This window comes from Aquarana catesbeiana, linkage group LG01, assembly GCF_042186555.1.
Source record: "Aquarana catesbeiana isolate 2022-GZ linkage group LG01, ASM4218655v1, whole genome shotgun sequence".
NCBI lineage: Eukaryota > Metazoa > Chordata > Amphibia > Anura > Ranidae > Aquarana > Aquarana catesbeiana.
In genome coordinates, this window is record NC_133324.1 from 877,891,628 (window position 1) to 877,909,555 (window position 17,928).

General features: G+C 45.1%; 1 protein-coding gene across 9 annotated transcripts in view; it reads right to left on the reverse strand.

Moving 5' to 3' along the window:
• The window catches only part of JAKMIP1 (janus kinase and microtubule interacting protein 1), a 343,790-nt gene that overhangs the window by 24,566 nt on the left and 301,296 nt on the right, over positions 1–17,928 (reverse strand). For all 9 annotated transcript variants that reach the window (XM_073610383.1, XM_073610357.1, XM_073610340.1 and 6 more), the window contains one exon: positions 12,146–12,211. In XM_073610383.1, the coding sequence (XP_073466484.1) occupies positions 12,146–12,211 (66 nt within the window). The remainder of the gene's footprint in view (positions 1–12,145; positions 12,212–17,928) is intronic.

The window sequence follows — 17,928 nt, forward strand, 5'->3', positions numbered from 1 at the left end:
GGTTTGCAAAGTCATAAAAATAAACAAAACAGTAAAACAAATCCTTGCCATCTGGCGCTAAAGTAAACAGTACAGTGCTCTCTATACGGTGTGGGGCTGGTCCCCGTAACCCACAAAACAAGAGGTAAAGCAAACCTTCATTTTCAATCCAAAACAGGGCTCCTTTCTCTCAGATTCCCTTCTGAGTCTCAGGCCAGAGCACTGCTGTGCTCTCTTCCTGGTCATTTAAAGTCCACCTGAGCATGAACTCAAGTGGACCAGAAGACCTGGACCGGAACCAAGACTGCCACAGAAGCTGGAAAAATCCAGGCCGGTTTCCGGTTCAGTCTCTGACAATAGAACAAATGCGAGGTGAAATATACTGATAATCGATGACCTCACCCTGCATCTAGTGTAGCCTATATCTACAGTGCATTCCATGGTATACTGTTTCTAATACACTTCAGGCAGTGTACACAGTATCTAATACAGTGTGTACAGTTTCTACTACACTTCTGGATGTGTACACAGTACACAATACAATGCAGCCGTAGTACAGTTGTTAATACAGTGCAGGCGGTTGTACACAGTATCTAATACAGTGTGCACAGTGTCTACTAAACTTCTGGTGGTGTACACAGTATAAAATACAGTGCATCCGTAGCACAGTTGCTAATACAGTGCAGGCGTTGTACACAGTATCTAATACAGTGTGTACAGTGTCTACTACACTTCTGGTGGTGTGTACAGTTTCTACTACACTTCTGGTGGTGTACGCAGTGCACAATACAGTGCAGCCGTAGTACAGTTTCTACTACTTTTCTGGTGGTGTACACAGTATCTAATACAGTGTGTACAGTTTCTACTACACTTCTGGTGGTGTACACAGTATAAAATACAGTGCAGCCATAGTACAGTTGTTAATACAGTGCATGCAGTATGCACAGTATCTAATACAGTGTGTACAGTTTCTACTACACTTTTGGTGATGTACACAGTACAGAATACAGTGCAGCCATAGTACAGTTTCTACTATTTTTCTGGTGGTGTACACAGTATCTAATACAGCTAGTACAGTTTCTACTAAACTTCTGGTGGTGTACACAGTATAAAATACAGTGCAGCCATAGTACAGTTCTTAATGCAGTGCAGGTGGTGTACTCAGTATCTAATACAGTGTGTACAGTTTCTACTACACTTCTGGTGGTGTACACAGTATAAAATACAGTGCAGCCGTAGTACAGTTGCTAATACAGTGCAGGTGGTGTACACATTATCAAATACAGTGTGTACAGTTTCTACTACACTTCTGGTGGTGTACGCAGTACACAATACAGTGCAGCCGTAGTACAGTTTCTACTACTTTTCTGGTGGTGTACACAGTATCTAATGCAGTGTGTACAGTTTCGACTATACTTCTGGTGGTGTACACAATACAGTGCAGCCTTAGTACAGTTGCTAATACAGTGCAGGCAGTGTACACAGTATCTAATACAGTGTGTACAGTGTCTACTACACTTCTGGTGTTGTACACAATATAAAATACAGTGCAGCCATAGTACAGTTGTTAATACAGTGCATGCAGTATACACAGTATCTAATACAGCGTGCACAGTGTCTACTACACTTCTGGTGGTGTACACAGTATAAAATACAGTGCAGTCGTAGTACAGTTTCTAACAGTGCAGGCAGTGTACACAGTATCTAATACAGTGTGTACAGTTTCTACTACACTTTTGGTGATGTACACAGTACAGAATACAGTGCAGCCATAGTACAGTTTTCTGGTGGTGTACACAGTATCTAATACAGCGTGTACAGTTTCTACTACACTTCTGGTGGTGTACACAGTATAAAATACAGTGCAGCCGTAGTACAGTTGTTAATGCAGTGCAGGCAGTGTACACAGTATCTAATACAGTGTGTACAGTTTCTACTACACTTCTGGTGGTGTACACAGTATAAAATACAGTGCAGCCGTAGTACAGTTGCTAATACAGTCCAGGTGGTGTACACGGTATCTAATACAGTGTGTACAGTTTCTACTAAACTTCTGGTGGTGTACACAGTATAAAATACAGTGCAGCCATAGTACAGTTGTTAATACAGTGCATGCAGTATACACAGTATCTAATACAGTGTGTACAATTTCTACTACACTTTTGGTGATGTACACAGTACAGAATACAGTGCAGCCATAGAACAGTTTCTACTACTTTTCTGGTGGTATACACAGTATCTAATACAGTGTGTACAGTTTCAACTACACTTCTGGTGGTGTACACAGTATAAAATACAGTGCAGCCATAGTACAGTTCTTAATGCAGTGCAGGAGGTGTACACAGTATCTAATACAGTGTGTACAGTTTCTACTACACTTCTGGTGGTGTACACAGTATAAAATACAGTGCATCCGTAGCACAGTTGCTAATACAGTGCAGGCGTTGTACACAGTATCTAATACAGTGTGTACAGTGTCTACTACACTTCTGGTGGTGTGTACAGTTTCTACTACACTTCTGGTGGTGTACGCAGTGCACAATACAGTGCAGCCGTAGTACAGTTTCTACTACTCTGGTGGTGTACACAGTATCTAAATACAGTGTGTACAGTTTCTACTACACTTCTGGTGGTGTACGCAGTACACAATACAGTGCAGCCATAGTACAGTTTCTACTACTTTTCTGGTGGTGTACACAATACAGTGCAGTTGTAGTACAGTTGCTAATACAGTGCAGGCAGTGTACACAGTATCTAATACAGTGTGTACAGTGTCTACTACACTTCTTGTGTTGTACACAATATAAAATACAGTGCAGCCATAGTACAGTTGTTAATACAGTGCATGCAGTATACACAGTATCTAATACAGCGTGCACAGTGTCTACTACACTTCTGGTGGTGTACACAGTATAAAATACAGTGCAGTTGTTGTACAGTTGCTAACAGTGCAGGCAGTGTACACAGTATCTAATACAGTGTGTACAGTTTCTACTACACTTTTGGTGATGTACACAGTACAGAATACAGTGCAGCCATAGTACAGTTTCTACTATTTTTCTGGTGGTGTACACAGTATCTAATACAGCTAGTACAGTTTCTACTACACTTCTGGTGGTGTACACAGTATAAAATACAGTGCAGCCATAGTACAGTTCTTAATGCAGTGCAGGCGGTGTACACAGTATCTAATACAGTGTGTACAGTTTCTACTACACTTCTGGTGGTGTACACAGTATAAAATACAGTGCAGCCGTAGTATAGTTGTTAATGCAGTGCAGGCAGTGTACACAGCATCTAATACAGTGTGTACAGTTTCTACTACACTTCTGGTGGTGTACACAGTATAAAATACAGTGCAGCCGTAGTACAGTTGCTAATACAGTCCAGGTGGTGTACACAGTATCTAATACAGTGTGTACAGTTTCTACTACACTTCTGGTGGTGTACACAATACAGTGCAGCCGTAGTACAGTTGCTAATACAGTGCAGGCAGTGTACACAGTATCTAATACAGTGTGTACAGTGTCTACTACACTTCTGGTGTTGTACACAGTATAAAATACAGTGCATCTGTAGTACAGTTTCTAATACAGTGCAGGCGGTGTACACAGTATCTAATACAGTATGTACAGTGTCTACTACATTTCTGGTGGTATACACAGTATAAAATACAGTGCATCCGTAGTACAGTTGCTAATACAGTGCAGGCGGTGTACACAGTATCTAATACAGTGTGTACAGTTTCTACTACTTCTAGTGGTGTACACAGTACACAATACAGTGCAGCCGTAGTACAGTTTCTACTACTTTTCTGGTGGTGTACATAGTATTTTATTTTATTTATTTATTTCAGGTACTTATATAGCGCCGTCAATTTACGCAGCGCTTTACATATACATTGTACATTCACATCAGTCCCTACCCTCAAGGAGCTTACAATCTAAGGTCCCTAACTCCCATTCATACATACTAGGGACAATTTTAGACAGGATCCAATTAACCTACCAGCATGTCTTTAGAGTGTGGGAGGAAACCGGAGTACCCGGAGGAAACCCACGCAGGCACAGGGAGAACATGCAAACTCCAGGCAGGTAGTGTCATGGTTGGGATTCGAACCAGCGACCCTTCTTACTGCTAGGCGAAAGTGCTACCCACTGCACCACTGTGCCTATATACCACTGTACCTAATACAGTGTGTACAGTTTCTACTACACTTCTGGTGGTGTACACGGTACACAATACAGTGCAGCCGTAGTACAGTTTCTACTACTTTTCTGGTGGTGTACACAGTATCTAATAGTGTGTAGAGTTTCTACTACACTTTTGGTGGTGTACACAGTATCTAATACAGTGTAGTGTGGTGTTGAAAAAAAAATATACATCATGTCCAGAAGGCCACCAAGGAGAGGCAGACGCTCACAGGCCACTAAAAGAGGGGAAGCAGCCTCTGTGTGTACAGTCAGCAGTGCTGGTCGTGGACATGGTGCATCCTCTGCAGGTGGCCGTGGAGCACGATTGTCCTTTTTTCTGCTGCTGGCCATGTTATTGAGCCAGAACATACAGAAGAATTGTTGGAATGGATAACAAAGCCGTCCTTATCCTCCTCATCTTTTGTCACCCAGGCTCATAGCAGTTTGCCTTCCAATGCAGCTGCCAAAGCGGCCTATTCCACTGGCTCCTTGTCCACAGTCACTCCTTCCATAGCCTCACCATCATGGACGGAGGAGTCCCCAGAACTATTCAACCACAGTGTCGGGTACATGCTGCTGGAGGATGTGCAGTGTTTTGAAGGCTCCGATGTTGGTTCCCAGGTTGAGGATGGGAGTAACATGAGCCTAGAGAGAGGGGGTGCCCAAGAAGGACAAGAAACTGGCAGTCATGTTCCCCCAGCTGCAGCATAATGCCAGGTTTGCTCTGTAACAAGGAGGGAGGGGATGATGAGGTCACTGATTCTACTTGGGTGCCTGAGAGAAGAGAGGAGGAGGTACAACTCCAATGAGGCAGGATGTCCCCTAGGGGGCAGCTTAAGGGCAGCTACCCTATTGCGTCACTTCGCAGAGCTCGGCAGGCGCAGGGTGCTGCTGACTCCCCTCTGACTTTTAAAAGTTCCTTGGTGTGGGCCTTTTTCGACATGTGTGCAGCAGATCGCACCGTTGCTGTTTGTAACCTATGTCTGAAGCGGATCAAGCATGGCCAGAACAGAAGCCGCTTGGGCACCACATGCTTGACCAGACATATGACGACCTTCCATGCAGTCCATTGGCAACAGCACTTGAAAGACCCACATCAAAGAAAACGGCGGACTTCTCCTTGCTTCTCATCTGGGATCTCCAACCCCACTATACCACCAGTCCTCTCAAAAACCTGCACTGAGAGGAATGAAGGTATAGCAATAGGTGTCCCAAGTACTTGCAGCCAATCTGCTAGCAGTACACCACCATCTGATTTTAGCAGGCAAATCTCCCTACCCCAGTTGCTGAACTGTAAAAAGAAATTCGGTCCCAGCCATCCACATGCTCAGCATCTGAATGCTAGCTTGGCCAATTTGCTAGCACTGCAACTGCTGCCTTTTCAGCTGGTAGACTCTGACCCCTTTCGTGAATTTGTGGAATGTGCTGTAGCTCAGGGGCAGGTTCCAAAACGCCATTTCTTTTCACGGAAGGCCATTCTGGCTCTCTACCAGCATGTGGAAAGCAATGTTTTGGCCTCGTTGAACAGGGCGGTCAGGAGTAAGGTGCATATTACTGCTGACTCATGGTCCAGCAGGCATGGACAAGGACGTTACCTTTCCTTCATGGCGCACTGGGTAACTCTGCTGGCAGCTGGGAAGGATGCAGGACAGGGTTCAGTATTGTTGGAGCTTGTTCCACCACCACGCCTCCAAAATGCTAGTAGTCATTCTCTCACAGCTCTCTCCTCCACCCCCTCCTCCTCTTCTTCCTCTATGGCCTCTTCTGCAGATTTGTCCTCTGAACCAGCGGTGCTCTGTAAGGGTTCAGGCAAAAAGATGCCATGCGGTGCTTGAGTTGGTCTGCTTAGGGGACAGGAGCCACACTGGGGCAGATATTCTGTCAGATCTGCAGGGGCAGGCTCAGAGGTGTTTGATGCCATGCCAGCTTCGGCCAGGAATGGTTGTATGCGACAAGGGCACCAACCTTCTCTCAGCCCTCCGACAGGGACACTTGACCAATGTTCAATGTTTGGCACACGTCTTAAATCTGGTGGTGGTTCTTGAGCAGGTACCCAGGCTTACAGGATCTCCTGAGGCAGGCCAGAAAAGTCTGTGGTAATTTCCACCAGTCATACAATGCCAGTGCTCAGCTGGCTGACAATCAAAGGGAATGCAACCTGCCCACCAACCGCCTCATTTGTGACATGCCCACCAGGTGGAACTTAAAGTTGGCAATGCTGCAGCGGCTGCACACGCAGAGGGCATCAATGAGTACATGTGCGAGTATGGCAACAGGACAGGGTCAGGGGAGCTTGGCTTCTTTTCGCCACGCCAGTGGCTACCGATTAAGGATGCAAGCACTGTCCTGTCACCATTTGAGGAGGCCACAAGGATGGTGAGCAGCGACAATGCATCAGTGACACTGTCCCTCTAGTCTACCTGTTGGAGCACACAGGGCACAGGACACAGGACAGGGCACTTGAGGCAGAACAGCGGGAGGAAGAGGAAGCCCCCCTTTATCCAGATAGCATTCCTGCGGGACTGCTAAACACACACATGTGATCTTTAGTGACCCAGAGGACTCCTCAGAATCGAATGCCTCTGCAAACTTACGCTGCATGGCCTCCCTGATTCTACAAAGCCTGCAAAAGGACCTTAGGATTCGTGGTATCAAGGAGAGCAATCAATACTAGCTGTCTACCCTTCTAGATCCACGTTACAAGGGTAAGGTTGCAGAACTCATCCTGCCTTTTGAGGAGGCCACAAGGATGGTGAGCAGCGACAATGCATCAGTGACACTGTCCCTCTAGTCTACCTGTTGGAGCACACGCTTTATGAAATAATGGACAGGGCACTTGAGGCAGAACAGCGGGAGGAAGAAGAGGACTTCCTTACCTTTCAAGCCCCCCTTTATCCAGATAGCATTTCTGCGGGCCTGCTAAACACACAGGAGGAAGAAGAAGAGGAGGAGGAGGATTGTGTCAGCATGGACTTGGAGAATAACACTCAGCAGCAGTCTTCAAGGAATGGTTTTCAGTCCCCAGAAACCCAAGGAGTTGTACGTGGCTGGGAGGAGGTTGTTACGAATCATATGATCTTTAGTGACCCAGAGGACTCCTCAGAATCGAATGCCTCTGCAAACTTACGCTGCATAGCCTCCCTGATTCTACAAAGCCTGCGAAAGGACCTTAGGATTTGTGGTATCAAGGAGAGCGATCAATACTAGCTGTCTACCCTTCTAGATCCACGTTACAAGGGTAAGGTTGCAGAACTCATCCTGCCATCGCAGAGGGAGCAGAGGATGAAACATCTTCAAGAAGTCTTGAAGAAAGGTTTGTGCAATGCACTTCCAGACCCTGGGATGTTATAATTTCCTGGTGCTGGACAACGTGTTGCTGAGGTTTCGTTCAGTCAGAGGAAGAGCGGTGGAGAAGGTGGTCGGCTGACCGACGCCTTTAAACAATTTTTCAGTCCTCAGTGCCAAGGTCGGATCAGTTCAAGCAACCATCACCAGCACCTGCATTACATGGTGCAAGAATATCTAGGGGCAGAAGCAGACTTGGAGACCTTTCCAACAGAGCATTCACTGGGTTACTGGGTCTTGAAGATGGGGGGAACTTATGCAGTTTTTTTCAATGATTTTCATCTATATTGCCGGGACCCGACAATACATTACAGCCGCAAGCAGTTTTAAATTACTTTTTTCCTTTAGAAATGTCATTTTGCTGTGGTATTGTTCTAAACAAGGGAAAACTGTGCCATTTTACAGGCATACTATAGACACCCCCCCCCCCCCCCCCCCCGGCACTATATTTGAAGGAATATTTCATTTTAATTGTTTCACTTTAAGCATTATTACAATCACTGCTCCCGAAAAACAACCGTTTTTAAAACTTTTTTTTTGCATTGATACATGTCCCCTGTGGCAGGACCTGAGTCCCCAAACACTATTTATGGCAATAACTTGCATATAAGCCTTTAAAATGAGCACTTTTGATTTTTCACGTTTGGGTCCCATAGACTTTAATGGTGTTCCCGTATTTGAACAAAATGTTGCCTGTTCACATGTTCTGCTGCTAACCGAACCGGGGGGGGGGTGTTTGGCTCATCCCTACTCATAGGGTAGGTTAGGGTGTTTGCGGGCCTCACTAAGGATACAATCACGGCCTCTTCAGTTAAGGAACCTCACAAGGAAAGGTTGTAGCAGAGCCCCTGTTGTGTAGTGGCCCGTGGGCATCCTATGGGCTCTTTCCACCACAAATGTCAGGGAGACCTCCGTCAGGTTTAGCAGGGTCTTGAAGAAAGCCTCTGCGAATTCAGCCAGGTGATCACCCTCTGCCCCTTCTGGCAAGCCCAACACCCTAACATTATTTCTTCTCATGCGGTTCTCTGCATCGTCAGATTTAGATACCAGCATCTGCACTGTGCTTTGAAGAGATTATAGAGAGTCAGCATGCCGTGTGGTAATATTCTCATTTGCTGAGATTCTGCTCTCTGTCTCAGATATCGGCCTCCTAAACTTGTCCAGGTCTGCGCAGGTGAGATTACATTCAGCCGTCAGATAGTCAATACAGACCATTAAAGAGGCTTTGCTCTGTTCTATGGCCAACAATATAGCAGCAGTGTCCCTTGCCTGGCCAGAAGCAGTCTGAGACTGTGAAGCAGCAAGGTCCACCAACATCTTCATGTCTGCTAGCAGCCCATGGAGGTTATCCAAGATGGCGTCGGAGCACGAGGCTGACTGAGGAGGTGGCTTCTTCCCCGCTGATAACGCTGCACTGTGACACTTAGATGGCATGCTGGATTGCCCCTGAGAAGTTGTGGATGCTTCCTAGTGGGATGGAGCAAGGAAACAACCCGCGAAAGGTAGGATAAAAGGCCAAAATATTACTGAGACCCGGTAGCTCTTCAGGTACATGTCCTCCCCGCTCTACATCCGGCCACACCCCTTTCGCCACTGCATAACCTTAATGTGCTTATTCTTGAGCCACTCCTTTATTGTCTTAGCGGAATGTTTTGGACATTGTCATGCTGTAAGACCCATCCACGACACATCTTTAGTGTGCTGGCTGAGGGAAGAAGGTCCTCATCCAATATTTTACAATACATGGCCCCGTCCTGTGCTTGACTGTAGGGATGTTCTTAGGGTCATAGTCAGCATTTTTCTTCCTCCACAGGGCTGCCATCAGGGGGGTACAAGCAGTACTCCTGTAAGGGGCCCCAGCGTCCCAAGAGGCCCACCTGACCCCCCCCCCCCCCGGGGCCTGCTACAGAGAGGGAGAAGGGAGCATACAAATTCTGTTGCTGATATCATAACATCCAGCACAGACAGGGATGGGCGAGCAAGCCAGCTGGATGTCCACTGTGCAGTAAGGATGACAGACTTCACCTGTCATATGAGAGCTGTGATGTCGGGTATGGGTGGGACTACTACTCATACCCATCCCCTTTGTCAAGCAACCAGTGTATAGGGGAAGAGGCATTCGTACATTGCTGGCTGGGGAAAAGGTATCAAGGCATATTTTTTTCAGCTTTCAGTTTCTGCTGTAGTTGAAAGTGAGGGTAGAGCAGCTCTCCCACGGCTCCTTCAACAGCCTCCCTGCTCTGCACCACAATCCCTATCTCCTATCTGGTCAGGGAGTTCAGAAAAATTATTTTACAAAGGTAATCATGTGGAGGATGGTGGAGCTTTGGGGAATGGGAAAATGAGGGCAGAGGAGAGGTGTGTGTATTGCAGAGGTTGTAGCAGTGGAGGAGAGGTGCAGTTTTGGAATGTACATGGATGAATGGACTCTGTACCTAGTGTTCTTTTGAACCTTGTACATAACATACACCAGAACTGACCTTCCTGTACACAATGCACACCAGAACCCACCTTCCTGTACACAACACACACCAGAATCCACCTTCCTGTACATAACGCACACCAGAACCCACCTTCCTGTGCACAACGCACACCAGAACCCACCTTCCTTCCTGTACACAACGCACACCAGAACCCACCTTCCTGTACACAACGCACACCAGAACCCACCTTCCTGTACACAACGCACACCAGAACCCACCATCCAGTACACAACGCACGCCAGAACCCACCTTTCTGTACACAACGCACGCCAGAACCCACCTTCCTGTACACAACGCACACCAGAACCCTCCTTCCTGTACTGCTATGCTATATGCTAAATGCTAAACTATAGGCAGGACTAATGGGCCCCATGCCATCCAATAGGCAAGGCTCTGACAGGTCCCCTTTGTAATGCATGCTTCCCTATAGTCAAGACACACATCCTCTATAATTCATGCCCCCTCCCCACTGTAATGCATATTATGCTATAGGCAGTACTGTAATGGGTCCCCTTTGTAATGCATGCTAGGCTATAGGCAAGACTTTGAGGGGGTCCCTTTGCAATGCATGCTAGGCTATAGGCAAGACTTTGAGGGGGTCACTTTGCAATGCATGCTACACTATAGGCAAGACTTTGAGGGGGTTCCTTATATATTCTAAGCATCATCCATCCCTCTCCACAATGTATCCATATCCACGTCCAGCATCTTCCATCCATCCATCTATCCCTCCAGTATCCACATCCACTCCCAGCATCTTCCATCCATCCCTCCAGTATCCACATCCACGCCCAGCATAATCCATCTATCCCTTCAGTATACACATCCAGGCCCAGCATAATCTATCCATCCCTCCAGTATCCACATCCACGCCCAGCATCACCCATCTATTCATTCATTCATCCATCCATCCATCCCTCCAGTATCCACATCCACGTCCAGCACCATCCATCTATCCATTCCTCCAGTCTCCACAATGTGGGCGGATTCGGTGGGATAGCCAGTGGGCAGGCCCTGGGGAATGTTGGTTTTCAGGCCCCCGGGGGCCCAGGCCTAAAGTTTTGTAAGGGGCCCCAAAATTTCTGATGGCTGCCCTGTTCCTCCAAACACGGCGAGTCGAGGTAATGCCAAAGGGCTCAATTTTGGTCTCATCTGACCACAGCACTTTCTCCCAATCTGAATCATTTAGTTCATTGGCAAACTTCAGACGGGCCTGTACATGTGCCTTCATGAGGTAGGGGACCTTGCGAGCGCTGCAGGATTTCAATCCATGGGGGCGTATTGTGTTACCAATGGTTTGTTTGGTGACTGTGGTCCTAACTGCCTTGAGATCATTCACAAGCTCCTCCCATGTAGCTCTGGGTTGATCCCTCACTTTTCTCATGATCATCCTTATCTCATAAGGCAAAATCTTGCATGGAGCTCCAGACCAAGGAAAATCGATGGTTAATCGATTCTGTGGACAGGTGTCTTTTTTACACATAACCACTTGTCGTTTGGAGCACCTTCTTAAATTGAAAGGACTAATCTGTGTACCACATAAACACATACTATAAGCCAGTCTGTGAAATTATTGTATTGGTAGAGGATCAAATACTTATTTTACTCACTAAACTGCAACTCAATTTATAACATTTGCATCATGTGTTTTTTTCTGGATTTTGGTTGATATTCTGTCCCTATGATTTAAAATACATATATGATCAAAATTATAGACCCTTCATTTCTTTGTAAGTGGGCAAACTTACAAAATCTGCAGGGGATCAAATAATTATTTTCCCCACTGTAAGTTAGAATTTTCTATAAATAGAATGCCTCTTTTAGTGCCATACGGAAAACAATAAGAATGATTCACAAGCAGTTCAGTGTGGACATTTCATAGCATTTATCTTTCTTTCAATTAATATATGGAAATGTGGGGTTACTAGCCTGGCTCTGTAAGCAAGTCACATCTATTCCCCTGACATTCTGTAACACTGTCACCACTGCTTTGGCTTAATGATATTTTTCCGGATCTAAATGTGTGCTTTGCTCAGAGCATCCTAATAGTCTAATTAGTAAATTACACACCAGCCACCCAGACACATCACATCACTTACACCGCCAAATGCTTAATACACTAATGTGTAAGTGACACTCCTTTACCTTTTCTTCTATTTCTTTAAGCTGTCGTTTTTGAAGTTCTATCCTATCTTCAAGTTCACGGATTCTCTGGAAATGTAAAGAAACAACACACATTATTATCACTGTCACTGTCTTTTTAACAAACAGTAACAAAGGCATTCATCTGGTACTTTCTGACATTTATATTTACAGAAACAGCTTGTTTTTTTTTTATCAGACTCAGACATTAAGGGCTGTTTAGATTGTGTGCTTTTCTGTAGTTAGGCAGGCGCATTGTCATGTGTCAATGTGCATTGCCTTTGTACAGAGACATGTTTTTTGAATGTACAATTTGGGATGGATAGGGTTAACGGCCAATGACCAAGGCTTGTCATATGCGTTTTGATGCATTATCATTGGCTTCTATGGACTACCCAATACATTAAAATGCATTAAAAAACAGGTAAGTTGTATTCTTCAAAACGCACTCCAGTGCTGAGATGGAGACAGACACTATCTTCAGGCCAGTGTTTTTTGCTCATCAGAAAATGTGCATTAAATGCACCAGTGTAAATGGGCCCTTATTGGTTATAAATAAATCTGGGTTTCAGTGAGGAAATAGGCCAGAAAATCTCCCAGGTTTTCTTTTTTTTTTGGCTGTCTGTGTTCCCTGTTGTTGAGATGTGACCTCACTTCTTATTCTGGACAATAAACAGGAAGTGAAAGTAAACTATTCCCCCCAAACCACCATGAAAACATACAAAAAATAAAAACAATGTGAAAGTTGAATAAAACTTGTTGTGTGCCCGCAAAATGTATTGCATAGCAACAGACAAGAGGTAGGTCCCAACAGTCCTCGTTAACTCTTGCTGTACATTGGTACTGGTATTTGCTGGTATTTTTTCCCACAAACGGTGTCACCCTTCTTCTGCCAAGCTAGGTCTTACAATGAGGACTACGTTCACCATTCAGGAACCCTACCAGACATATCTTACATTAAGGAGAATGTTCACCATTCAGGAACCCCACCAGCCAGGTTTTACACTGAGAGCATGTTAATTCTAACAAAACGCGTCAGATGGAGTCCATGTCCGTGAGGTACAACGCACGGCAATCCTGTATACTGGTCAATCGACTTCTGGAATATCTTGGATCTATTAATGCTTGTTTTTACCGGATTTCTGTAAGTGTTTAGCACCGATTTCTTTTAATAAACTGTTAAGCAGTTTTACACTATGTGGCTGTTTTATCTTTCCTTCATGGGCCCTACTATAGAGTCAACTTTACCATCAGCCATGACAGAAACACCACCTGCAATATAATAGAGGAAGCTGATTGGATCTTCTATACTTGCATATCACGCCTGTCTAGACTCTTAAAATTTGGAGTCTAGACCTCTGGTAAGGAGGCATTTTATATCAATATCGGTGGAGGTGCACTTGGGTGATCAAAACACACATCAGTTATAATCATTGTTACTGGATGTTCATCAAGGAATTCATCTGCACTATTTAGAACAGTACCAGTTGTTCACACTTTATGGACACTTGTTTATTCAATATCTATGTTTAGTGCTGCAACATTTTTTATTGTTTCATCCAGGAACCCCATCCGCAGGGTCTTACAATAAAGAGTTTGTTCACCATTAAGGAAACCCACCAGCCAAGTTTTGCACTGAGGAGTATGTTCATCATTCAGGAACCTCACCAGTATAGTCTTACACTAAAAAGTATGTTCACCATTAAGCAACCCCACCAGCCAGGTTTTACATTGAGGAGCATGTTCACCATTCAGGAAACCCACCAGACACGTCTTACAATGCAGACTATGTTTACCACCCAGGAACCCCTTCAGCCAAGTCTTTCAATAAGGAGTATATTCACAATCCAGGAACCCCACCAGTAGGATCTTACAGTAAGGAGTGCGTTCACTATTCAGAAGCCCCTCCAACCTGGTCTTACATTGAGGAGTATGTTTACAATCCAGGAGCCCCACCAGTAGGGTCTTACACTAATAAGTATGTTCACTACCCAGGAGCCCCACCAACCAGGTCTAACATTGAGTAAGTATGTTCCCTATCCAGGAACCCCACAAGCCAGGTCTAACACTGAGGAGTATGTTACCATCCAGAAACCACACCAGTAAGGTCTTACATTAGGGAGTATGTGCACTATCCAGGAATGCCACCAACCAGGTCTTACATCGAGGAGTATGATCACCTTCCACAAACAACACCAGCAGGGTCTTACACTAAGGAGTGTGTTCACCATCCAAGAACCCAGCCAGTCAGGACTTATATTGCTGTACAACCTATTTAGATTAAGGATATAGGAAATTATGAAACAATGTATATGAATATAAAATGTTTTATTCAGGCAGCAGATGACAGTCTCTCTCTCTATCTTTTTCTTTCCTTATAAAATCTTTCTACATCTCTTTCTTTTCTCACTCTCTCCGTTTTGTTCTTTGTTTCTCTCTCTTCTCTTTCTCCCCTCTCTATTTCCATATTTGTTTTGCTCTCTAGCTTTATTTCATTTTTTTTCTCTCTCTCTATTTATATGGGAAACCCTTGAAGTAAGGCCCTATTCTTGTTGCATGGGGTCACCCAGCAGGAGACAAACAGGAATCAAGGCTGTCATGAACAATTAGATAAGCAGTCTGGTGGAGGGTTACTAGGCTAATTTGTGTTAGGGAGAGTGACTAGTATGCATTTTACTAAAAAATGCACTTATCCTCTAAGGCAGTGGTCTCCAAACTGTGGCCCAAGGGCCAGTTGCGGCTCTTTGCTTGCCTTTATGCGGTCCTTGGGCCACTATGTCCCTCATTGATTTTAGGCATTATTTCCTCCTACTGACACCAATGATGAAGCACCATTCTTTCCACTGACACTAGCAGCGGGGCATAATTCCTCTCATTGATGACAACAGTGGGGTCCTATTCCTTCCACTGGTACCAGTGATGGGCCATATTTCCTTTCACTGATATAAATGTTGGAACACTATTCCTGCCACTGACACCAATGATGGGCCACTATTCCTTCCACTGACGCCAAAGATGGGGCCCTATTCCTGCCACTGAAACCAATGATGGGACACTATTCCTGCCATTGACACCAATAATGGGGCACAATTCCTTCCACTCACACTAATGAAGGGGCATTATTCCTGCTACCGACACCAATGATGGGACACGATTCCTTCCATTCACACCAATGAAGGGCACTATTCTTTCCACTGACGCCAATGACACTATACTTCCTCTTTAAACACCTACAATTCTACATTGGACTGGGCAAACATTTTCATTTTATCCCAAGAATTCTAAATGTCTGAACTCCCATCCTACACAATTGTTCCAAATTAGCAGCTAACCACATAGTAAAGTCAAGATCAGGATGACATTCCAGAGGCCAGTGTCTTTAAAGGCAAGTTACCAATAGCAGCTCTGATATTGCTATCCTTGACTTCAGTTTTTTTTATGAGCCATCATGTGATGGATATTTAGTGAAAATGGTGATCCTCCTCCTGATAGGTTTCTCTCCCGTGTCTGGTGGATTACAGATATTACGTGGCAGGGTAATTCTATTTCAAAGCTGAAAAGAGTAAATCCTAATCCAATAACAGCACTAAGCTATGACAGACACTCAGCGTGATATTCCTTCTCTTCCATAGAACACCACGGCTTCTTTCATTTCAGTGACTTGGAACACAACTTCAACCTTACAGCAACAACACAATCACTACAGAGTATGGATGTCAAAGAAACATTATTTTAAATTGAATTCCTAGTAAAACATGTTTCCTCTAATGCCCCGTACACACGATCGGAAATTCCACCAGCAAAAGTCCGATGTGAGCTTTTGGTCGGAAATTCCGACCATGTGTATGCGCCATCGGACTTTTGCTGGCGGAATTTCCGCCAGCAAAAGATCGAGAGCAGATTCTCTATTTTTCCGACGGAAAAAGTTCATATCGGAAATTCCAATTGTCTGTAGCAATTCCGACGCACAAAATTCCTACGCATGCTCGGAAACAATTTGACGCATGCTCGGAAGCACTGAACTTCATTTTCTCGAATCGTTGTAGTGTTGTACGTCACCGCGCTCTTGACGGTCGAAAGTTCAAAAAACTTTTGTGTAACCGTGTGTATGCAAGGCAAACTTGAGCGGAATGCCATCAGAAAAACCATCCAAGGTTTTTCTGACGGAAATTCCGATCGTGTGTACGCGTCATTAGTTTAGGTAGTTTGGGGCAAAGGTAAATGCTCAAATGTGTTTATATAATGATCTTTCATTTGCATGTGACAATGCAACTGAATTATTAAAGTGAACCTGTCATCAATCAAGACAAAGCACTAGAATAAATATAAAATACATATGCAGAGGTCAACTTCAGTAAAATCTGCAAGTCAAAATGATCAGTAGATCCAGAGATAATCGACAGCTGAAGTTATATGCAAATCCCCAGTTTTGCCCTATTGGTCCTTAACCACTTCAATACGGGGCACTTATACACCTTCCTGCCCAGACCAATTTTCAGCTTTCAGTGCTGTCGCAGTTTGAATGACAATTGCGCGGTCATGCTGCACTGTACCCAAACTAAATTTTTATCATTTTGTTACCACAAATAGAGCATTCTTTTGGTGGTATTTGATCTCCTCTGCGGTTTTTATTTTTTACTAAACAAATAAAAAAAGACCGAAAATTTTGAAAAAAAATACAAGTTTTGCTTTTGTTTCTGTTAAAAATTTTTGTAAATAAGTAAGTTTTCTCTTTCACTGACGGGCACTGATAAGGCAGCACTGACAGGCACTGATAAGGCGGCACCGATGAGGTGGCACCAATGAGCGGGCACTGACGATGGGCACTGATATGCGGCACTGATGGGCAATGGTAGGCAGCACTGATGGGTGGCACTGATATGCAACAGTGATGGGCATTGATAGGTGGCACTGATGGGCACTCATGGATGGCACTGGGTGGCACTGATAGGCAACACTGATGGGCACTGAAAGGCTGCAAAGATGGGTTCTTATGGGTGGCATTGATAGGTGGCACTGATAGGCGGCACTGCTGGGTACTGATGGGCACTGATAGGTGGCACTGATATGAGGCACTGATAGGCATCCCTGGTGGCAGCGGCAGTGGTAGGCATTGGAGTGGGCACTGATTAGCTGCTGCCTGGGCACAGATTGGCAGCTGCCTGGGCACCGATTGTTATTTCCCTGGGGGTCTAAGGGGCATACCTGGTGGTCCAGTGTGGATGGCCATCCTGGTGGTCCTGGGCGGCTTCCCTGGTTGTCCTGGGTGGGATCCGAGGGGGGCTGTACTGATAAACAATCAGAACAGCCCCCCCGTCAGGAGAGCAGCCGATCGGCTCTCCTCTACTCACGTCTGTCAGACGCGAGTGAGGAAAAGCCGATGACCGGTTCTTCCCATTTACATCATGATCAGCCGTGATTGGACATGGCTGAGCATGTGATAAAGAGTCTCCGTCAGAGACTCTTTACCTAGATCGGAGTTGCGGTGTGTCAGACTAACACACCGCAACACCGATCGCCGCGATGTGCGCCCCCGGGGGCGCGCAGCGGCTCAATACCCTGATCACGTCATATGACGTTCGGTCAGGATATTGAAACCACTTTGCCACTATTTTGCTATATGGCGGGCGGCAAGTGGTTAAAGTTGATGTAAACCCTCACATATACCCAGTGAAGTGAACAGCCTCAGATGACACACAGAGATTACACAAATCCTCCTACATAAGTTTTTCATGCATATCTGCTGTCTTCAGCTTTATATACTTTATATAGCTTTATATATAGTG